Source organism: Rhincodon typus, chromosome 38 (genome assembly GCF_021869965.1).
Source record: "Rhincodon typus isolate 14 chromosome 38, sRhiTyp1.1, whole genome shotgun sequence".
NCBI classification, from domain to species: Eukaryota; Metazoa; Chordata; class Chondrichthyes; order Orectolobiformes; family Rhincodontidae; genus Rhincodon; species Rhincodon typus.
In genome coordinates, this window is record NC_063369.1 from 10,868,966 (window position 1) to 10,893,060 (window position 24,095).

Below are 24,095 nucleotides of genomic sequence, written 5' to 3' on the forward strand. Positions count from 1 at the left end.
TCTGAGGAAGGGTCACCGGACCCGAAACGTTAACTCTGTTTTCTCCTTCACAGATGCTGCCAGACCTGCTGACCTTCTCCAGCAACTTTGTTTTGTTCCTGATTTACAGCATCCGCAGTTCTTTTGGATTTTGTAAGGTAAGGATGGCAGTTTCCTTGCCTAAAGGACATTAGTGAACCAGTTGGGTTTTTACAACAATTGAAGGTAGTTTTATGGTCATATTTAATGAGAATAGCTTTTTACTTCCAGATTTATTAATTGATTTTAAATTCCACACATGGTAGGATTTGAACCAGTTTCCACAGAGCTTCAGTCTCTGGATTACTGGTCCTGTGGCATTACCACTGTCCCACCATCTCCCCTTAAGTTGGACGATCGATGTTAGGAGATGGATCTGGAGCAAATCAAATCCATTGAGGATAGAAAATCTATCCTTATTGAAGTCATTATCAGGATAATCTTGCACTACATGTAACACGATTAGTGTGATGAAACTTGTGGGGTATTCTTATAACGTTTAAAATACTGTTGTAGAAAGTAGCTTTCCTCCCCACTATTGCTGAAGCCTGTTAGAAAGCACAAGAGTTGGTTTTCTGTGAAGATTACCTGAAGTTTAGCTGTGGTCTTTACAAAATGTTGGCACTCTAAGGCTTAAATGTGAAAGAATAACTACCTGGTTATATGATACTACATGTTTGCTGGCACCCATGTATTGTACAGCAAATTTGAGCAATTTCTTGAGAAGGAAACATTGGAAAAACACACTATAATATGATAACGTCCTGACACAGGTGGGAAATTGTATCAAGTACAGACTTTGGCTCTTCACAACTGCATATAATAGATTCTAAAGACATTGTAGCCGTGTCTGAGACTGGATTGGAACTGAACTGGCTGAGCCTGTATAGAGGCGATACCGCAGTACTGTCCTTAGATCTGGACCAGATCCAGCACAGATTCTGGAAAGTTGACAAATAACTGAAAAGGAGACACAACACAGCACAGAGTAGGAATGCCAAAGAAGCATTTGACTTTGAGTTTTGCTCTGGTGCTAAAACCTGGCTCTCATTTTCATGGTGTTTCCTGATTCCAAGTAATTTAATTAATGAGTAATTAGCAAGTATGCATTTTATTAGCCATTTGTAGAACTGTGTTAAGCCCTTGTTAATTATTTGATCCATTTGAAGTGATGGCTGAATTTTTAATGTAATGACGGGGCAAGGTGCAGATCTATAGCCAAGTAGACTGTTATCCACTAAGTGATATTTTTGATCCTCCTCCGTCATTGTTTTTAATGTAAATTATGACCTTAACCCTGCGAATCATTGATTTGGATATCATCTTGATGGTTAAATAAGTGATTGATTAATTGGGGTTTTTTTTGCCTGTGCTGCGATTTGTTGCACTTAGAACATGGAATTAACAGCACAGATCAGGCCATTTGGCCCAGTTGTTCTATGCCAGTGTTTATGGTCCTCATAAGGTTGTTTCAGTCAGAGTCTCGGGAAGGGAAAGGTGAAGAGTACTTGTACTGCACTTTCTCAGTACAACATGATATTCCGTTTAGAGGAAGATGGTCACTGCCCTATTCCTCAAGACTGGGCTGCTGTAGAGGTTTTTAAGCAATGCTATGTTAAATGGCCAAACTAGCAAAGAAGGGTGAAAGCTTCACAAAGAGCTATTCTGGTTGCTGTGAGTTTATGTCAGAACTTTTAATTATCATCCGAGAGAGCTCGACCTTGTTAGCTCACTCAGTTCTGAACTTGCAGTTGGCAAATTCTCATGTTATGAAATTCATTCAAACAAATTGTCATTTTCTTTGCAGGACTGTGGCAGCTGAAGTCAGAAAGCAAGTGTCCAGCCAATATAGCAGCTCGCCGCAGCTATCCAAGAAACGCAGTGGTTCCCATCAGTTGGTGAGTGTACAGCTGTTACAACATAACCATATGATACGAGTCTGATACAAGAGTGCCAGATTATTGGTGGACAGAGAGAAAAATGCTGGAGACAGCTGTGCCAGTAGGAAAGTGCAACAATAAACACAGGGCTGTCCAACTGACTGGCAACAACCACACATTCAGAACTTGACATAAGGTTCCTTCTTAAGAAAATAACCCATAATTTGGCAGCCCTTTCAAATGTGTATTTAAAGACCACGTCGTTTTTTTATTTCCTTTATGTTTAGATGTGGACTGAAATAAAAAAGAAGGAAGGTACGCCTTTAAACCAAGGAGACTGTAAAGAGATGGCTACAGTTTTAAATATCATGTATGCTGAAGCACTCTCCATTGTATGCAATGTTTCTTTCCCCTGATGCAGTGAGAGCAAAAGCAGACACCCTGGAGTTGACGGGTGAAGACCATAAGATGTAGGAACAAAAGCAGGCCAGTCAGCCCTTGAGGTCTGCTCTGCCACTCAGTGGATCATGGCTGAAGTGATAATCCTCAGCCCCATTTTCCTGTTTTTATTTTTCCTTTATTCCGTTACTGCTAAAACATGTGTCTACCTTGGTCTTAAATATTTTTAACAATCCACCTCGACAGTAAAGAATTCCACGGATTCGCTACCTTCTGAGAGAAGAAATTCCCCCTCATCTAAACCTTAAATAGCTGGCCATCTTATTCTGAGGTCATGCCATTTGGTTCTAGACTTTACCACCGGAGAAAGTAGCCTCTCAACATCTACCCTGTCGAGCCACATTACGTGTTTCGCTAAGGTCACCTTTTATTCTTCTGAATTCCAGTGAGTACAGGCCCGACCTACTCACTCTCTCCTCATAAGGAAATCCCTCCATACTAGTGAACCTGTTTTGGACTGCCTCAAATACTAGTGTATCTTTCCTTGAATAAGGAGACCAAAATTGTTACAGTATTCTGGATGTTGTCTGATGATTATCTTGCGTAGTTTTAGCATTCTTTGCTATTTTCATATCTATTCCCTTTAAAATAAAGGCCAACTTTGCCTTCCCTATTACCCACTGAACCTTTATCCTAGCTTTCTGTGATTTGTATGCAAGGACCGTAAATCTTCCAGTTCTGCAGCTTTCTGCAGGTTTTCTCCATTTAACTAATGCTCAGCTCCTCCATTCTTCTTACCAAAGTGTGTAACTTCACAGTCTGAATTTAGGAGGATAATTGCTGGATGACGCTGCATTAATTGACTCCTGCCAAGATGACATGGCTTCTGTGGGGCCAATGAAGCAGAGAATGAACTGACCTGTAAAGAGAAAACATCAAAAACAAAATCAAATGGCCTGATCTCTGCCTCGTATGGAGATGCCAGAAAGTTCCCAGTAGCCTTTAGCTGCCTTCCACTCCCCTTATTTGCAAATCTGTTGAAGGAAGAATAAAACACCATCAAAGACAGTGAAAGGACGAATTTTCGACCATTGAATGAAAGAGAGCATCCTTGAGACAACCTTGTATCAACAGCAAAGACAAAAAAGAATTGGACGAAATCTTTAAGAGCATCAACATACAGAGCGATCAAGGCATATAGGGCCACAGTTTCCTGAAAGTGGCAACACCAGTGGATAAAATCATTAAGAAGGCAAATGGACGTTTGCCTTCTTCAAACAGGCCACAGAATATAAAAACTGGCAAGTTATGCTGCAACAGTATAAAAATTCAGTTAGGCCACTTTTGGAATATTGCATACAGTTCTGGTTGCCACACTATCAGAAGGTTGTTGAGGCTTTGGAGAAAGTACAGAAACGGTTTAACAGGATGTCGCCTGGTTTGGAGGGTATTAACTATGAGGAGAGACTGGATAAACTTGGTTCCTTTTCATTTAAACATCAAAAGATGAGGGGGAACCTGATAGAAGTTTACAAAATTGTGAGGCATGGATAGAATGGATAGTCAGTGTCTTTTTCCCAGGGTAGAAATGTCAATTACTAGGGAACATACTTTTAACTTAAGTCAGTAAATTTAAAGATGTGAGGCGCAGGTATTTTTACATAGAGGGTGGGAAGTGCCTGGAATGTGGTGCCAGAGGAGGTGATGGAGGCCAATACAATAGCAATGTTTAAGAAGCACTTTGACAAATATATGAAGTGGTAGAGGATAGAGGGATACGGACCTTGAGGTTGGTTGGCTCGCCGAGCTGGTTTGTTGTTTTGCAGACGTTTTGTTACCATGCTTGGTAACATCCTCAGTGCAGCCTCCGATGAAGCGTCAGTGTGTTTTCCCGCCTGGTTTTTAAACTCTGGGGTCCGTTGAGATGGATTGCCTCACCTCCGGTTTTCCTTCGTAATGGAATGTATATGGGGTCGAGTTCAATGTGTTTATTAATAGCATGCTTCGTGGAGTGCCATGCTTCCAGGAATTCTCGTGCTTGTCTCTGCCTAGCCTGTCCCAGGATCTTGGTGTTGTTCCAGGCGAAGTCGTGGTTCTCTTTGTCCATGTGGCTTGAAATGAGTGAGTATTGGTCGTGTCTTTTTGTGGCCAGTTGGTGTTCATGTACTCTTGTTGTTAGTTTCCTTCCTGTTTGTCCGATGTAGTGTTTCTCACAGTCTCTGCAGGCGCTTTTGTAGATATGGACCGTATAGAGGCAAAAGATTTTTAGTTTAGAAAGGCATTATGTGTTGGGACAGTTCTTGGCGAGCCAAAGGGCCTGTTTGTTCACTATGGTTATTTGTTCTGTAAACCGAAAGAAACAACGCATCAAATCCTGTGGTCCAGACTGGTGCAATTTAACTGTGTTTCCCTGAACTTTTTTCCTTTTCTATATCCTGTCTGTTATTGAATGTGAGAGGAAAAATTTAAGAATGGGTAGAGTTTAAGTTGTAAAGTTATGAGTTAGACTTCACATTTCTTAATTGCCATTGGTTAAATTCCTTTTGTTTGTATTAAACAGTCATTTTCTTGTTCAGTACAAAAATTGGGTTCGTGTTTTGGAGACTTTGGGATAGTTTGATTAAATCTTTTCACATTTGTGATGACTCCAGCAGTAGTGAGGCTTAATCTCCAATGCCCTACCTCAGTGTGTCACGACAATGTGAACGCATGTGAACATGCAATGTGTGCTAAACTGGGACAGTTGTACCACAAGGGTTTCTTCAATAATTGAACTGTTAACCAGTATTTACATCATTAAGTTAGTATAAATGGTGCATTTATAATTAAACTTAGAATGATGCTCAGTCGTTTCTGCACATGGTTGGCTTTGATTATGTATTTTCCATCGCCCATTCTGCATGTTTTCCTTTCCGCTTGAGGTTTTCTTGTATGACAGAATTTTCCTCATTCAAGTCAGTAATTCAACAAATGACTTGCCTGAGATTGCCCGTTAGAGCTAACTGAGGGATCATTTTGAATTGTTGGCTTGTGTCCACTAGGATTAAGCTTGCTTGATCAACCTTCCTGTAAGAGCCTTAGTACCAGCGCACACAGAAGACTTTTAGTCCTAAGTATGGTACATGAAAATCATGAGAATATTTATCATAAGAACAATCGTGATAACAAGCACATTGTCACAGTCTATGAATCGTGTAAATGTGTTTGATTATGTTAATCACCAATCTTGATACTGACAGTAAAGATGTACATTTATCCAGACCCTACATTGGGAGTAGGTAATAATCACTAGACTAGAAGAGGGACAATTGGGTAAGTTTTAAGTGACGTGAGGAGTGCAGCAAGGCTATATGCAGTGTCTAACGTTATTCAGTCAATAAGATAACAATCTCATGATAAACTGAAGACACAGTGCTACTCGCAGAATCGGGAGAGACCCTATAACTGTCATAGATCAAGTAAAATATAGAATTTTAGAGTAAGGATTGAGCATGAACATGAACAAAACAAAGAACAATGGTCACTGAAAGGAAGACACTAGAAGAGACTGAGGTGAAAATTGAAATGGATGGTGTCATGTTGGAAAAAGTAGATAAGTTTGACTAGTTAGGTCAAATAATAACACGATGAAAGACATGATGCAGAAGTTAAAAGGACAGAGATAGCTAAAAGTAATTTTGTGAAGATGAAAGATATATTAACAACAAGTAAACTCTTGTTTGAAACAAGGTAAAAGGCTCGTAAGATGCCAGTTCTGTCCGTTTTGCTGTATGCCTCAGAAACCTGGACGATAAATAAAGATTTGAGAAAAGGAAGCCGAGGTCTTTGTAAAAATTCCATATATAGACCAAAAAACAAATGAACAGGTGCTTGAAATTGCAAGAGCTACAAGAAATCTTTTGAAAAAAGTGACATTCAGAAAATAACTTGTATTTAATTAAAGCTGAGAAGCTACAGCAATTTCTCCTAGAGGGGCAAATTGGAGGGCAGCAGAAAGATGAGTCTACCTAGGTGTAGTTGGATGACAGATGTTGCAGCAGTTGCTGACAACATATAGTGGGTATATGACATTAGTGCAAGACTGACATGCATAGCAAACCATGGCAGCAGATCTCCAGCCAAGGGTAGTTACAAACAGGAGTTCAAGTTAGATTTGATGCCAGGTCCAATGGTGAAGGTCAGTGTCTAACCCATTTATGTCCTCCAAGGCTTCTGCCACATTTTTATTGTCCTCGTCGCTTGTTTTGAAGAAGAATGTAGTTTTTGTTACATCCAATTGCACTTTGGAACCTCTGGGCTGTTGTACAACATTAGGTTGTAGAGATTTCTCTGTAAATTGGCAGGCAACGGTAAATTCCAGACAGAGTTTAATGTACCTTATTTTCTTGTTTATTTTCTTGAAGTTTAATGGGAAAAAGTGCAGTTTTCCATTTTAATGTTATCACATTAAATTCACTTTCACTGATGAAAGGACAACTACCCAGAAGGAATTTAAGATCCTGTTGTATTTGGAAATAACAAATGTGTCATTTTCCTCAGAATTTAAGAAGTACCAGCTAATGGTGAGTTCACGTTTTGGAGTTAGTCAGGTTGACGTTTTGGCCTAGTAACATTTGAACCATCAGTGGGGTTGAAGCACCAACTCCGAGCTGCCCAGCTGATATAAGCTACAGGTTATGGGATTATCAATCATCTTGAGGCCCTTGAATTTCTGTTTCTGCAGATTGTTCTTTGTTGCTCAGATTTATTTCTCTGATGGAGTCTGAGAGGGAAGGAGGAAGTGAATGAATGATGAGCTGCATTATTTGCTCACTGAAAGTCTTATTAACGAGGTGAAATTGTGACATTCAAGTCATGCGTAAACAACGAGCAGACCGGATGTGGCAGCAGCTAGTGATGTGTAGGTTTGCAGTGTGGTTTTTGAAGGAAGCCATCAAACCACACACTGCCTTTTTTTCAGTTAATTCGTGGGTGTTGGTGGCAGCGCCAGCTTATTTGCCTATCCCCAATTGTCCTTGAGAAAATGGTGGTGAGCTATCTTGAAATGCTATAGCTGTGTGGTGAAGATATTTCCATTGTGTAATTAGGTAGGGATTTCTGGAAATTTCTCCAGCAACAATGAAAGAACAACAATATCTTTCCAAGGCTGGATGGTATATGACTTGTGGGAGAATTTGCAGGTGTTGGTTTTCCCTTGAGCCTGTCCTAAGCTATAAGAATTGTGTGTTTGGGAAGTGCTGTGATAATACCTTGACGAAGACTTCAAAATAGTTATTTTTAACATTTTACTGTCATCAAACTAAGTTACTGACTGGGGGTAAGGAGCGCTTTACTTGAACAGTTTTGAACAGTTCTATGCACATTTAATAAGTAGGTGTTGCCAGTGTTAAACTACTGCTGTACAGGAAATCCAAGTTCATAACACACTTTTAAGGCAGGTACAACACAATTCAGATGGAGAGGAAAGCTTACTGAAGTGTCACAGCCTTAGAAAAATGACAATATAATTTTCTCATTTCCTGAGCCTGTAGCCTGCCATTCAGCTCTTAATTAGAGGAAGTTATGACCTTGTAGACATCAGAAACACGAAGTGCTGTGTGAAATCTGTTCTGACAGAGTTTTGATACCTCTTCATTTGGTCAGGATTTGAAATCAGATATCCAAACTAGTCTCATATAAACTTACGAATTAGGAGCAGAAGTGAGCATTCTGCCAGTCAGGCCTGCTCCATTCAATAAGATCACAGCTGATCTGTTTGTATTTTGATTCCACACTCCTATCTACTCCTGTTAACCTTAAATTTTACTAGGCAAGGAAATCAATCTACCGCGGCCTTAATTATTCAATAATCCCACCTCCACTACCTTCTGAAGACTAAAGTTACAAAGTCTCACAATCCTCTAAGACAAAAAATTTTCTCATCTGTCTTAAAAGCATAACCCCTAATTAATTTTCTATGCACCACTTTAAATTGTATGTGTGCAGATTTTGGTTGGGAGATGTGGCAGTTGGGTGGAGATGGTAGAGAGAGAGAGAGAATTCGGGACACGGAGAAATTGGGACTGGAGAGGAAGTGGGATTGCAGCAGAATCGTGGGGTGCGGAGGAGAGTGGAGAGAGATCAGGAGGACCTGAGGGAGTTGGGATCCAGGTCTGGGAGAGGACTGAAGTGTGGTGAGAGAGGCAGGGGAATGCTGAAGGGAGACAGAAGGCATGCCTGCCTCCCGACCCTGGACTATTCTTGTAACTCCCAACTCATGTTTCTGTACCGTCTTCCCTTCTTACTCTCTGAGGTGTTATCTCTTTCTAAAGCCCCCAAAAATTCAGCATCCCCTCCCCACTGAACCCTGGTTCAAAATCATGATGCTTTCCTGCAATGTGTAGTAACACATTTGTGCATGACATCCCATGTAAAGTTTACTCAATGACTTCAGTATTTGGAACCATGCGTTCCCAAATGAGCACGCAGATGTGGTTGCCTGCAGTTGTCAGTGTCAGCAAATGCTGCCAATTTTAAAACACTACCCGGGGTTCTGGACTCACCTGGAAGAGGAAACAGAATATTTCCACATACACCCTGTCAAGACAATTCAGGATCTTATACATTTCAATCAAGTCATCCCTCACTCTTCTCAACTCCAGTGAAAACAAACTTGAGTCTGTTCATCCTATCCTCGTAAGACGGTCTTCTTATTTGAGGTATCAATCTAGTAAATCTCTTCTGAACTGCCTCCAATGCATTTACATCCTTATATAAGGAGATCAGCAGCAAAAATGGCATTCAAGATGTGGTTTCAGAAATGCCATATTTGCCATATGTCATATGCCATATCTGAAGTCTAAAAAATGATTTTAATCCTCAGACTATCATTTTACAACTTGAAATATTTATAGTCAGGAAGCATGTAACTAAAGAGTTGAATCACCAACTTCTGCACTTTCCTGCCTCACCAATAAAAGTGTTAAGAGTGTGAATTCTAGGTTATTTACTGGTCAACAATGAAGCAGTGATACCGTAGAACAGAATCAGAGAATGTACACAACACTGAAAGGGACCATTTAGCTAAATAAGTCCAATCTAGTTCTCTGTAACTGCAATTAATCTAATCCCACTCCTCAGCCTTTTCCCTGTACAAATTTATTCCCCCAACAAATGGTTATGATATTTCCTTTTCAAATTCGCGATTGAATCTGCCGCCACAATCCTTTGGCAGCCAATAATTACCGGTTACATTAAAAAGATGTTTTTCCTCGTGTCTAATTCAGGTTGATGTGCACCTTCAGGTGGTGGAGACCACAGGAAAAGGAGCAGCTGCTGTAATTATCTTGGTAAATTGCTGCAGTGAGTCCTATAGGTCACTTTTCCTGCCAGCATTGTGAGATAGTGTTAAAGTGAATAGGTATTGGTCCAAGTTGTTTCATCACCTGTCGCCAGTGCTCCTTCAGTCCACAGTGATAAGGTGATCGTGGCAGATATGAATCAACTCCATCTGACTGTCTTGCTTCTATAATTCTCAATTCTCTTGCCTGTCAAGAATACAGATCACATTGGTCTCCATTGTTTTAAATGTAAGCCATCATTTTTCTGATGTTTCTCATCACAAGCTAAAATTACTCACCACTTTACTGAAATCACAGTACCATATTTGCTGTTTCTCACAGGTACCCCTTTCTGAAGTGGTGGAGCCCGTAGACTTTGAGGAATATCTGACTACACATCCCCCAGCCCCAGAACCAGGCCCACTCCGAGATCTACTTGAGTTTCCTGCAGATGATATTGAGATAGTATACGAGCCACGAGAATGTCGAACTGTGGAGCCTGGGGTTCCAGAGGAAATGTGAGTAGTTCTACATGTCTGTCGTTAACACACTTTAAAAAAGGACTCCACTCTTCAATTAGTTCATGTCTCCTTGCACAATTTGCAAGTCCCAAGGTAACTCAGTTTTCTGCATCTGCTCTTTTTGGCCCTTGATGAACAGCAGCAGGAATCCAGATGAAGCATGGTGTGCCAGATGGTTTCAGATTTACTTATTCTCGAGTGTGGCATTCAACATCTCCCTTTTGCTTATCACACCAACAATATGTCCTCCTCCCCTCCTCCTTGACTTCCAACCTTACAACCCCAAGGTAAGTGCACTGCTGCAAGTCTCTCAGTCTGCACTCCACCATTAGTGGCAGTGCCTTCAACTGATAAGGCCCTAAAATTTGGAATCTTCTCCCTAAGCCTTTTCACCACTCTATCCTTTTCTCTCCCACTTCAAGACAGACCTTTAAACCTAATTTTTGATCAAGGATTTGATCACTTGTCCTTTTGTGGCTCCAAATTTGCTTGATAGTCACCCCATTCTTTATGTAAAGGGTAAAGTTATTGAAGCATCTGGCTTGTACGATACAAAGTTCCATTACCTGCAGGACGGCAATGGGTCACTCAACCAAATGACTACCTTAACAGTTCATGCATGTGCCTCCAGTTAAGTTATGTGTCCTGACTAGCTCTTTAACAGAGCTAATTTGTGAATATCTAAGTACATAATTCAAATGTTGGCGGCCTCATTCAGTGGCCAGTGATATGTAAGTCCTGATGAAAGAGCATATGAGTCAATGCCTGATAAATTTAAGCACTAACTGCAGGATTGCCATGGTGCTGGTTTTTGGCAAATAATGAAAAAGAAACATACTGATCCTGAGGAAAACGCTGCATTTATATTAAATAATCTATCCTTTTTCAGGGGAATGGATCCTCGTGTGAGGGACTCAGTACAAATCTACACTGAAGACTGGATCATCATTCATAGAAAGTGTGTTTCTTTTGATTTACTTTTTGTTGACTAAGTGATTAACTGAATTTTCTTTGCTTGTTTGTTATTGATAGAGAACTGAGGAAGCTGAATGACTAGATGACTTTCAGGAGGAAGATAAAGAGAGCAGAAGTAACATTGGAGAATATGTGGGTTTTAATTGTTATTGAGGCTTGGATCTACTCTTAATTTTGTATTTGTAAAATAATAAAGCACAAAAGGCTAATCTGTTGTGATTGGCAAACGTATAGTGTGAAGCAACATTTCATCATAGTTCAACATTTGACCTTCATAAGATGTTTATTTACGTTATGAGAGAAATGTATCTGCACATGATAACGTATTGTGCAACCCAGATTGTGTTGAAGAGTGCAGCAGACGTTGTAAGTCATTTTTTTCTTTATTCATTCAGAGAATCTGAGCATTACCGATTGGGCTAGCATTTACTTGCCCATCTCTAGATGCTCTTGAGAATATGAGATGCTGCCTTGATTGCAGTCCATTACATTTAGGTAGATTCGCAATGCCATTAAAGGAGCTCCAGAGTTTTGACCCAGTGACACCTCAGGAGCAGTGATATATTTTCCAAGTCAGGATGGTGTGTGGCTTGGAGAGGAACTTGCAGTTGATGGCGTTCCTATGTATCTGATGTCCTTCTTCTCCTACATGGTTGTGATAATGGGTTTGGAACGTGCTGCTCAAGGAGCCTTGGTGCATTTCTGCTGTGTATCTAATACATGATACACTGCTGCTGCTGCTGTGCACAGGTAGTGAAGGAGTGGATGTTTATGGATGTGGCAGCAATCAAGCAGGATTCTTTATCCTAGATGATGTTAAGCTTCTTGTGTTGTTGGAGCTGCATTCATCCAGGAAAATGGGAAATATTTCATCACGTCTCAACTTGTGCCATGTAGATTGGAGAATTAGGAGGTGAGTTGCTCTTTGCAGAATTCTTACCTCTGACCTGCTATTAAAGCAACCATATTCAAATGGCTAGTCCAGTTCAATTTATGATCAATGGTAACACCTAGGATGTTGGTAATGGGGATCTTCAGCAATTGTGATATAATTCATTGTCAAGGAGTGATGGTTAGATTCTGTCTTGATGGAGATGATTATTGTCTGGCACTTGCATGGCATGAAGTGAAATACCATGCGTCAACTCAAATCTGGACATTGTCCAAGTCTTCTTGTGTTAGGACATGGACTGATTTGATATGTAAGGAGTCACAAATGGTGCTGAGCATTGTCTAATCATTAGTAAACATCTCCACTTCGGACCTTATGAAGGAAGGAAGGTCATTGATGAAGCAACTGAAGATAGTTGGGCCTAGGACACTACCCTGAGGAACACCTGCAGTGATGTCGTGAAGCTGAGATGATTGACCTCCAACAACCACAACCATCATCTTTTGTGCAAAGTACGATTCCAAGCAACAGAGAGTATTGTTTTTTCATAGTGGCTGTAACTTGGGAATCCAGTTAGGAGTTATTTGTATTGAGTTATAAAGATAGGCTGGAACTTTTTTCACTGGAGCATAAGAGCTTGACGAATGACCTTATGGAGATTTATAAAATTATGAGGTTTACAAAATCATGGTAGGCATAGATAACATGAATAGCAAAGGTTTTTTCCCTAAGGTGGAGGAGTTCAAAACTAGGGAGCATATTTTTAAGGTGAGGAGAAGAAAGATTTGAAAAGGACATGAGGGGCAAGCTTTTTACACAGAGAGTAGTTTGTGTGTGGAACGAACTATCAGAGGAAATGGTGGATACAGGTACAGTTACAATGTTTAAAAGACATGTGCATAAATACATGAATGGAAAGGTTTAGTGGGATATGAGCCAAATGCAGACAAGTGGAGTAGTTTAGTTTGGGAACATGGTCAATGTAACTAGTTGGACCAAAGGGTCTGTTTCCACATTGTATGACTCTATTCTTTATTTCAAATTTTGGATTAGTTTAATATACTTTTTCAGTAAGTCAAAACCTTGCACCTTAACATATGCTATTTATAGAATCCATACAGTGCAGATGGAGGCCATTCAGCCCACCGAATCTGAACTCAGCTTTGATGCTGTATCAATATTGTGATAATGGTGTATAACAAATATTATCATTACAAACTAGAATTTATAAAGTAGAGGCATATGGATTTTGGTTTTAGTTCTGTGAAGGTAACTTTGTTGAGGAGCCATTTGGATGGTAATCAAGATTCATCATTTCCAAGAAATTATGTGATTCAGCTAAGTACGTAGTAGGAGATTTGCAGTGTTAATAGATGAAATATTTATACTGCTGGGTTAATGACAGAGTGTAAATAGGCCAAAATTTTGTTTAGCTTGACTTCATTTAAGCAGAATTGCTGTTGACTTTAGAAGAGCAGTTTCTCTTGAGAAGAAGAGTTGTAGTTTATGAGAATTTGTATAGAAGTTTTCAAGTTGCCAGGACTGAAAAGAGGTTCAGACCATCAGGACAGGAGAAATGTCATGAAATTGTCTCAGTAATGCAAGACTGAGAACTGGAAAAAGTCAGATAAGTAAAAACTGCAAAACTTCGGATACGAGTGATATTTCTCTGAGTTTCTGTAAAAGAATATTGTTGGGAATTAGGCTGAAGCTAAGATTTTCTAAAGTGTCTTCTTAATTGCTTCATTTTTCTTTTGTGAAATATATTTGAATTATTTTGTTAAAGACTATTTGCTGCCTCATGTTTCAACCTGGAACCTGAGTTGTCCAGTGTTAGCTTCAGCCTGGAGCAGAACAGTTCTCAAATTTAGAGAAAGCAGCGATCAAATGTTTTCTTTATGTCTAAATGTTTGAGTGGTTTTAAACCTGTGATCAGTATCTTTAGTAATTTCATGCAATCTGTATTAAAACTACGGCTACAAGTCTCTGTGATCTTAACATTTTGATTGTATTTTTGCCCTTTGACTTTTCTGAAGTTAGGGAGAGTCAAGGATGAGAATAGAAGATTGACCCATGTGCACCCAGGCTGTGACTAAGTCTGTCAATCATTCCCTTCTTTCGCTTCTCTTTCTCTTATAACTCTTGATATAACTTTGTTTTTGAAAAAGGTATCAAAAGCTGAGCACTGCATTTAACCCCAACACATTGGAGAAACAGCGTGAAAGACAGCGGGGCTTGCCCAAGCAGATCTTTGAGTCTGATGAAGTTGTTGATGACCGAACGAGCCAGGATGATCAGGTATTTGAGAAGAAGGAATATTTAAACGTTACAGTTAATTGCTTGTTCCAATACTCTTTCAAGTGAGGAAGTTTAGACCAGTGGTTACCTGATGGTTAGTTCCTTGCCATCATTCTGGTGGCCACCAAAGATCAGCATTTCCAATATTGGGAGAGCTGTCTCTGATGCTTGATTTGTGCAGCTTCTAGCACCTGGAGCAAGGAGTAGCTGGTATGAAGTAGTTGAAGCAGAAGATGTGTCTGTTGCAAGGAAACTAAATATTGCAGATGCTCGGCTTTAAGCCCATATCGAATCACTTAAAAGGACAATATAACTTGAGAAATCAATGTAAAGTCAGGCGGCACTTAGCAAGAAAAACTGTTATGTATCAAGCCTAACTTTCAAAAGAGTTGAGTAGTATTTAAAATTGTATGGATCTGGAACAGAGGAATGAGACAAATTGAATAACTGTTAGAGGAACAGGACAGATACATTGGGTCCACTGGTTACCTGGAATATATGGTTCTATGATTTGTGGACCCTCATTTACCTGAAATGTCAGTGTTTTCCATTTCCTTACAGATACTGACTGTTTTCCAGCTTTTTCTATCACGGTTTCATCTGTTTCCTTCAATAGGAATTTGGAGCTGGAAGGGGAGCATGAGGGGCAATCCATGATAGATAAAAATTGCAAATGACTTGTTGCACTTTCATTGGTAGGATGAGTTGAAGCGAAGATCAGTGTCTCTGGACGACACACCACGGGGCAGCTGGGCCTCCAGTATCTTCGACCTGAAGAACTCAACTGCTGACTTGCTGCTTCCCAGCCTCCTGGAACGCACAGCCCCTGAAGAAGTGGACAGACGCAATGGGGAGCAGAGGAAAGAGAATAGGCACCGAGAAGTGCTGGCACTCTTCCCACCATCAGATGAGGTAAAACAGCTGCTTTATACAATATAATGATATAATGCAGCAGTTGCAGGCATTGAGAATGGTCCACTTTCTGCAGAGTCAGTCCCTTTAGAAATTTGCTATCAAGTTTGTTGACAAATGTGAATAGCATAGTGGAACCAGATTTGGTAGCAGCTTTCCAGAAGACATTGGACAGATATTTGTTGGACAAAAGTTGCAAGAATGTGGGACATAGGTGAGATTGGATTGGACTTCAGAAGAAGCTGGGGATGGTATTTGATGGGTTGAATATTGGGCCTCCTGTGTAATGTTGTGCTGTGATCTTATAAAATTGTCATGTTGCAGGCACATTTTAGCTCCCTGTACTGAAGGCAATGGTTTCAGATATATGGCCATTAACCTTCAACTAGCTCATCCGTCACTGTAACACAGATGCCAAAGGTCAGCTGTTTAGTTTGATATTTTAAAAATATACTTTATTCATAAAAATCATTTATAAGTACATAAGTTCTAAATCAGTTCTGTGCAGTCTTTACAGAGAGAAATAAAACAAAACGCTGGAATTTTGACATTTCTCAGAGTTTCTCTGTAGTTGCAAAAAAGGCATTTCCTACTTATGTAGGTAACTATTTATGTTCATTTTGATGCACTGGGAGGGTCTGACAACTGAACAGACCTTGGTTAAACTTAAACAGAAAGATCTTAGATGATGATCTTTCCCCACTGTGCCTTGACAGCAGCTGCTCCAAGGTTTAGCGCATCCCTCAGCATATAGTCCTGGACCTTGGAATCTTCCATCTGTAACACTTGGTCAAAGTCAACACTGGAAGACCATCAAGTTTGGGCAAACCAGAGTGTCTTTCACCGAGCTGATGATCTTCCAGACATTGGCACATTCAGCAGTGAGACTGGTCGCCAATTTCTAATTTCCTCCCTCTTCCCCCTTCTGCTTGTAGATGAAGGTGGTGATACCCTTCCTCATGATTTGCACAAGCTACCTGCCAGAAGTATGCTATCGTACACCTTCAGCGGGTCCTGGCCAATCAGGTCCCACAGAGCCAAGTACAGCTTGGCCAGTAAACTGTCACTTCTGGGAGTTTTATTCTTCTCAAAAGACTTAAGGACCTTGGTCAACTTTATGAGGGATAATGGCTGGTCCAGCCTCTCCCACGTGCTGTTGTCTAAGACCTCCATGATAGAGGACAGGAATGACTGGGAGGCTGTGCTATCTGTGGGTTTTGTGTCATACAGTCTGGCATAAAAGGATTTGCTGATCCTCAGGATGTCAGACTGAGATGATGCTGCAGCACCATCTTCTTCCTTCAGGCTGCTGAGTATAGAGTTCTCCTTGTGCACCTTCTGGAAGAAGGAATGCATGCACATGTCCATCGGACCGTGGTCTGAAAGATGATCTTAGAGACCTCCAAGACGAAGAGCAAGGTTTGCTGGATTTTCACCTCCTGGAAATTCTCCTTGAAATCGAGCCCCATCGTTTGCAGTAGGAGTAGGTTCTGCATGCTTTACTGGAGATTTGACGATTTTACCAATCTCTCTCACCTTCTGAACACCTTTTTGAGAATGAGGAACCTTTTTATGTTCACCTTGACTGTTTTCCACCAGTCCGCTGGAGACTCTCAGAAGGGTGTCACAGTTCTCCAACCTTGATGATCCCTTTTGAGCTCCTCCATTGTGTTCTGGGGTCAACAGTTTCATGGTCAACTTCCATGTTCCCTTGCCAGCCCGCTGGTCATCCTGTATGTGACAGTCAGCCAGTAGGATGCAGTAGTCAGAGAAGAACACTGGCTTGACGTCAGTGGATCTGACCGAAAACGCTTGGGAAATAAACAGGAAGTTCATCCTTGAGCAGATAGACCCATCTGGTTATGACCTGATCTATCTGTGCTGCGCTCCATCTGCAGGGGAAATGAAGATTTCATGCGGTTTAGTGACTTTATCTGTTCTCATTAGGAATGTGGACGTAGCATCCAATTTGTTGTCAGCCCCTCCAGATCAATGATGCAGCTGAAGCCTCTGGCCAGAACAGGCCTGGACATTTGACAGTAGCAGTGGGAGCTGCTGAAGGATGGCTAGACACTCACTCTTTATGTGGAATATTCCTTGTTCCAGTCCTATTCTTGCCCTCACCCATAACTCTTTCTCCGATATATCGATGATATCATCAGTGCTGCTTCCCTCTCTGGTCCAGAATTGGAAAAGTTTATCGGTTTTTTTTTTGCTTCCAATTTCCGCTGCACCTTCACCTTCGCAAGGTCCATCTCTGTTTCCATTTCTGGGGATAGGATGGCCACCAATATCTACTACAAATCCACCAACTCCCACAAATACCTTGACTATACCTCCTAACACCCTGCTTCCTGTAAAGACTATATTCCATTCTCCCAGTTCCTCCATCTCCGTCGCATGTGTTCCGATGATGCCAACTACTGCAGGGGATGCCTCAGAAATGTACATCTTCTTCAATTGAGGATTCCCTGCTATTGTGGTTGACAGGGTCCTTAGCCCTGTCTGACCCATCTCTCGCACTCTGTCCTCACCACTCCTCTTCATACTGTACAGTAGCATATGAAGAAACAGAACAAACATTGGTGTTTGACTCTATCCAGCAAACCAAACCAAGGCAATTCTTTCTTGTACAAGATTATATTTACATATATTTGAAGAATGGGGAGGGTCCGATAACTGAATGAACCCCCATTTACCCACCTTAGATGGTGGTCTTTCCCCACTGCACCTTGGCGGCAGCTGCCCAAAACTTTAGCACATCCGTCAGCACATAGCCCTGGACCTTGGAATGTGTCAGTCTGCCACACTTGTTTGAGTTTAACTCTTTGCTCTAAAAGACTGAAATCTTGCAGACAGAAAATATCTACGGTTTGGAGCCCACACCGATCCTCATCACAAAGAAGGTCCAATCGACCGATGTTCCTTCCTCCACCTTCTTCACAGTAACCCTGACTGTGTTCTGTGCACTCTGGCCTGGGGCTTGGCACTTACAGTGGTTATAGCTCTGGTTGCTGTACACCGAATTGGCCTTAGGCTAAAGCCAGCAGAAAGATCGACCAATTGCTGCTCAGCTCAACTGATGCTCTTCCAACGTCCAATCATGATCCAGTGACCTTAAAATCTTCTGATTACTCAGTACTTGGAGCTTCCACTTAATCTGAACCGAAAGGACATCATAATGGAGTGCATGCCCATCATTGACTTACATCTGTACACTCATTCAATATGACTCACTGGTTAGTAATTGGGAGCTGAAGTGCTTAAGAAACTAGCATCAACCCACACAAATCCTCCAACCACCACCATCCCCCCCAAACCCCTCCTGGATGGTTTGCATTGCCCTTACTGGGCTTCGCATGTAAATTTATTCAAGTACAGACACAGGTGATTTATTTGTGCGTAATAAATGAAAAAAATAGCATGGTTGATTTGGTAAATGGGGGAGAAAAAGAACCATTCATTGTATGTAAGAGCACATCTGGATATTAAAAAATATTCTGCACAAAAGCAGGTTGTTATTGAGTTTATCCTGGCCAATGTGGCTAACTTTCATATTGGTCTGTATATTTGCCCACTGAGCCATCAGAGATTTTTGCTACCATCAAGCCCCACTTGAAAGTTGGTAACTTCCTATTAATTTATTTTAATGGACTTGTATTGCCTCAGACCAAGTTACTCCATCTGAAGCCCTTCCACACATTCCGAGCCCTGTTGTAATGTGAAGATGCTTCAAAGATGCATCATTGCCATTCTTCCCTAGTTTCACTTGAAAGATCCTGTCTGTCTTCTAAGGATTATACAAGATCTTAGGTTTCAAACTAAGCCAGAGAAGCACAGTAACATGTGGCCTCAAGCCTGATTTCAGCTAAGGTGAGTGGGGAAAGTGCAGATTGCTGGTGATGCACTTCTTAAATGGAGCAGCAGGAGGAGGAAAAACACCGGCAGTTAGCTTACATGGTGTAGAGTCATAAGCCTATTGCCAATGTTATGGCAGAGTGGTAAATTCAGAAATCAAGAAGGAAACTGAAACCATCAAAAATACCACTTCTTAAACTGCTTTGCAGAACTTTGAGTTCTGTTTTGCTGCCACCTGATATTTGGTATCATACATTATACAATGCCACTTTTACAGAACTGTTGACCAGGGTCGAGTTGCCCTGAATCCCATTTTTCAAGAGTTTTTAATCCCAAATTCAATTGCTGTCTCTAACAGTGGGAGCTTTGGCACCATCTTGTGGACGAAATAGTTAGTGTCTATTTAAAGGCCACCTGTGAAATATCCCACATGTGAGGAGTGATGGGGATTCAACAATGAATTTGGTCTGATTAAAAATATCTTGAAATTCGCCAAAGGAACCTTCCGACTATCATTTCAGGATGTTGTTGCAGTGACAATACCATCGCAGAAAGACCATAAATGGTGTTTTGATGGGTATTCCTGTTTCACTCAGGGCCTCAAGTGGAGTTTTCAAAACCTAAACCTGAACTTTCTTACCTAGGTTCCTGTTACTTAGAGTGAAGCCACATTCCTCCATGCTTGGTCCTTTCAAAATAAATCAAAGCCACAATGCAGAAAATTGATTTCATTTAAGAAATAGATGCAGAAGGTGACGTAGTGATGTCAGTCCTCCGTGATGATGGAATCTTGTCCTTGACATCTGGCATGTTTAGAAGCTGGTGTTTTGAGTGGTGTATTTGCCACATCATTCATAGGTCTGTTGAATATCAATATGTCTTCTGGACGGTCTCTACTCAGTAAGTATAAACAACTTGGCTGAGAGGCTGTGTTATTTCTGTATGTGTAGCTTTTGGAATTGGGTGATTATTCTGTGCAATGAAGGCAAAAGGTAAAGTTGCCATCGACCCAGAGGACCACAGGGAAGCTCTTTGAGAGAAATGACTGGTAGTGGTTTAACCTAAGGGTCACCTTGTCCCTTGCCTGAGCCGTGGTTGAGAAGGTGGGACATTTAGCTGGTACAGGAATTGAACCTGTGCTGTCAGTGTCACTCTCCATTGCAAACCAGCTGTCCAGCGAATTGAGCTAACCAACCTCCTTACTATCTGCACAATACAAGCCCCATGTAATAGATAAATACTTAAACTTTGAAACACAGCCACCATTCCACTGATTAGTATAACTCTCCATTCCCTGAGTTGCACTTGCCATTCAGCTCATTGTACGTGTTGAAGCTGGAACTCAGCTCTCTCTATGTTGATCTAAGCATTGATGATTTAAAAACTTGTCAACAATTATATCAAGTCCTACTGGTCGACAGGGGTCACTGAACACATTATTGGGAGATGGTGCTGGCCGTGATATCCAAATAGAATTTGCAGTTAGCAACAGGTAATAGATGCGGCCATGATTTTCCGCATTAATCACTGTTGCTTTAAAAGAACACTAACCAATGAGGTATTTATGGTATGACATACTACATGTATTTTTCTACTGACAGGATGAAGCGATTGAACGATGCACCATTCCTGAAGTCCCAAAAGAACATTTTGGACAAAGAATCCTTGTAAAATGCCTGTCATTGAAGTGAGTAGGGCCTCTTTACAGCATAGAAGTAATTGTCACATTCTCCTGCAGTATTGATAGACACAAAATGGGGGTGTATATATATTAGCCCATGGGAAGTGATATTGCAGGTGGGCTTGGGTGTTGTTTGCTAAGTAGTGTAAACATTAAGTGTATCAGAAATCAGATGCAAAAGCCAGAAAATTGTTTGTGATAATTCACGTAGAATTCAGTCAGACAATTCTCAGTCTCATTCATTTTTTAAACCTTTCCAACAATGTTATGATGTTAATGAAATAGACTATATATTTTGCCTCCTTCATCTGTACGACTGAACATGCCATCTTATGCTGAGGTTCAGCAGCTATTTGGATGTGAGCTCAGCGCAGTGCAAATTAATAGGTTTGTTTGGTTTTGGGGTCATTGCGGGGGCACCAATCCTGTCCTTTTCCAGTGCTCACGTATGCACTTGCAGATGTTGCTGTATAGTGAATGAAATGAGGGTCTTCAGCTATTGTTTTGTACTGAATTGCTTTTCAACGAGTCAGTCCATGTAAGTTGAGAATTCCTAAAGTTACTCCTCTTTCCTCTGAGTATTTACTCTAGCTCAGTTGCAAGTAAACCTATTGGTTTCTTTTCATGACTGTTGTGCTCATCAAGTTGCAGGGCATCAGTATTTGGGTTAATTTCCATTTTTATCACCAATGTTGCCATTATTCAGTTCCAGGGAACGTTATAGAATAGAATAAAACAATAAAATAAAACAAAGGACTGAGGATGCTGGAGATCTGAAAAAACACAAATTGCTTGAGAAACTCATCAGGTCTGGTGGCATCTATGGGGAGAAAACAGAGTTTCAAGTCAGTGACCCTTCTTCATGACAGCAAGGGAAAGTGGTATTTATATTGATGATTGGGGAGAAGTGGGGGTGGGTAGGAGGAGGAGCAGAGGTGAGCCAATAATTGAAAGTGGAGCCCAGAAACAGAGAGATATAAAAGGGGTAGGCAGACAGGGATTGTTGATAGTAAGCCAGGATAGAAGAGAAGCTGAATAATTGATAGTGAGAGCTAAGAGCGGGAGCGAATGTGTGGGCTATTTTGAAAGCAACCCTTGTGATAATAGACCTAACACATAGGTGAGAATTGTTTGGCTGTGCTGAAAGTGACCCCTGTCAGGGTGTGGGTGTGGGTAAAAACATGGAAGGAGGTAATTGGCTCTGAAGTTATTGAGTTCAGTGTTGAGTCTGAGAGGTTGCAAGGTCTCCAAGCAAAAGATGAGATAAAAACCAAAAACTGTGGATTCTGGAAATCAGAAACAAAAACAGAAATTGCTGGAAAAGCTCAGGAAATCTGGCAGCATCTGTGGAGAGAAATCGGAGTTAACATTTTGGGTCCTTAAGACCTCAGATGAGATGATTGACGCTTGTGTTGAGCCTCACTGGACCACTGCAGCAATCCTGAGACAAAAATGTTAATGTGGGAACGCAGGTGGTATGTTAAAGTGACAGGTAACTGGAAGCTCAGGGTGCTGGTTCCCCAACACATTGGAATTGAAAAATTTATCAATTTTGTTTCTACTTTCCACCCTGCACTCACCTTCACCTGGTCCATCTCTGACTCCTCCCTTCCCTTCCTCTACATCTCTGTTCCCATTTCCGGGGATAGGCTGGCCACCGATATCTATTGCAAACCCATTGACTCCCACAGTTACCTGGACTATACGTCCTCATATCCTGTGGAGACTCTGTTCGATTCTCCCAGTTTCTCTGTCACCATCACATCTGTTCTGATGATGCCACCTTCCACAAGGTATGCCCCAGAAATGTCCCCCTTTTGCCTCGACTGAGGATTCCCCGCTACTCTGGTTGACAGGGCCCTTAGCCCTGTCTGACCTACCTCCGCACTCTGCCTTCATCACTTCTCTTCCCTCTCACAACAACGATACTGTCTGACTGGTCTTCACCCTATCAGCACTCACATATGAAGGATTGTAAGCAGCTGTTTCTGTCACCTCCAGTGGGTTGCTGCCAGCAGACACACATTGGGACCGTTCCCTCCTGGGCACTCTGATCCATTCCTACTCCATTCTGAACAGCTCCCCACACTCCCATGGCAGCTTCCCGTGCCATCGCAGAAGGAGTAACCTCCTCCTCACTCCACAGCGCAAACTGTGCCTCCCTGGTGAAACAGTGATTAACCTGCACTTCATTCAATCAAGTCTACTGTATTTGCTGGTCACAATGTGGCTGCCTCTGCACTGGGGAGTTGGAACATAGACCCACTGATCACTTTGCAGAACACCTACATTCTGTCCGTAAAAATGACCCCAAACTTCCAGTCACCTGCCGAGTCACCGCACTACTGTGTTCCTGCACCAACGTTTCTGTCACAGGCCTGTTGCAGAGCTCCAGCGAGTCTCGGCACAACCTTGAAGAGCAGCATCTCATCTTTCGCTTGGGCCCTCCAGCCTCTAGAACTCAACATCAAGTTCAATAACTTTAGAGCCTGGTTACATCTTTCCCTGTTTTTTCACTCATCCCCATACACTAGCCCTGATGTGACATGCATTACGTGCAGCACACAAACCTATTCTCACCCACTCTTAGTTTCATTATCATGTTACATGGGCTACTTTTCAGCACAGCCTACCCATTCTCTCCTCCTGTTAGCTCTAGTTATCACTCATTCAGCTTCTCTCCTGTTCTGGCTTACCTTCAATAATCTCCCTATCTGCCTACCCTTTCATATCTCACACTCTTACCCTGTCTGTCTTCAGCACAGATGCCACTTTTTCTTAGCAGCTATCAGGTATCACTTCTAATGAAGAGTCACTGGATTCAAAACAAAACTGTTTTCTCCCCAGGGATGCTGCCAGTCCTACTGAGTGTCTCCAGCAATTTCTGAAGGTAAAGAATAGGTTATGTCAAGATTTAGTGTCCACTAAAATTCAAAAATGAGCCGCAAACACAGTCACAGGAAAAAAAAGCCAACGACATGTTTCTCCTTGCTGAGCTGCTCTGGCCAATTAAACTACTACTTTGGGCGTTGAACTTTGAAGTTTTGCCTTCTAGAATCTAAATTGAGACAGCCCAAACTTTCATAGGCGCAAGAACTGTTTTCTATCTTTTCAGACTGATTCCAGAGCTTTCTTTCCCAAGTCCTGCATGAACTTAATTATGTAGACATCTAGGCAGAGACAAATGTGTTTGATCCTATGTAAAGGTATAATTATTCCCATTTATACAGGGTAAGAAGTGTTTCAATTTCTTGTCAACCTTTGGTGGATTTTATTTTTTACTGTTTTATTCCAAAGGATTCTTGGTGTACTTTGAATGCGATAGCAACTTGTTTCCCTCTG

General features: G+C 41.3%; 1 protein-coding gene across 11 annotated transcripts in view; it reads left to right on the plus strand.

Moving 5' to 3' along the window:
• Positions 1 to 24,095, plus strand: part of LOC109928451 (dedicator of cytokinesis protein 7-like) — a 151,758-nt gene that overhangs the window by 37,046 nt on the left and 90,617 nt on the right. For all 11 annotated transcript variants that reach the window (XM_048617946.1, XM_048617948.1, XM_048617949.1 and 8 more), the window contains exons 2-7: positions 1,826 to 1,916; positions 9,959 to 10,134; positions 11,027 to 11,095; positions 14,173 to 14,302; positions 15,002 to 15,214; positions 20,674 to 20,759. In XM_048617946.1, the coding sequence (XP_048473903.1) occupies positions 1,826 to 1,916; positions 9,959 to 10,134; positions 11,027 to 11,095; positions 14,173 to 14,302; positions 15,002 to 15,214; positions 20,674 to 20,759 (765 nt within the window). The remainder of the gene's footprint in view (positions 1 to 1,825; positions 1,917 to 9,958; positions 10,135 to 11,026; positions 11,096 to 14,172; positions 14,303 to 15,001; positions 15,215 to 20,673; positions 20,760 to 24,095) is intronic.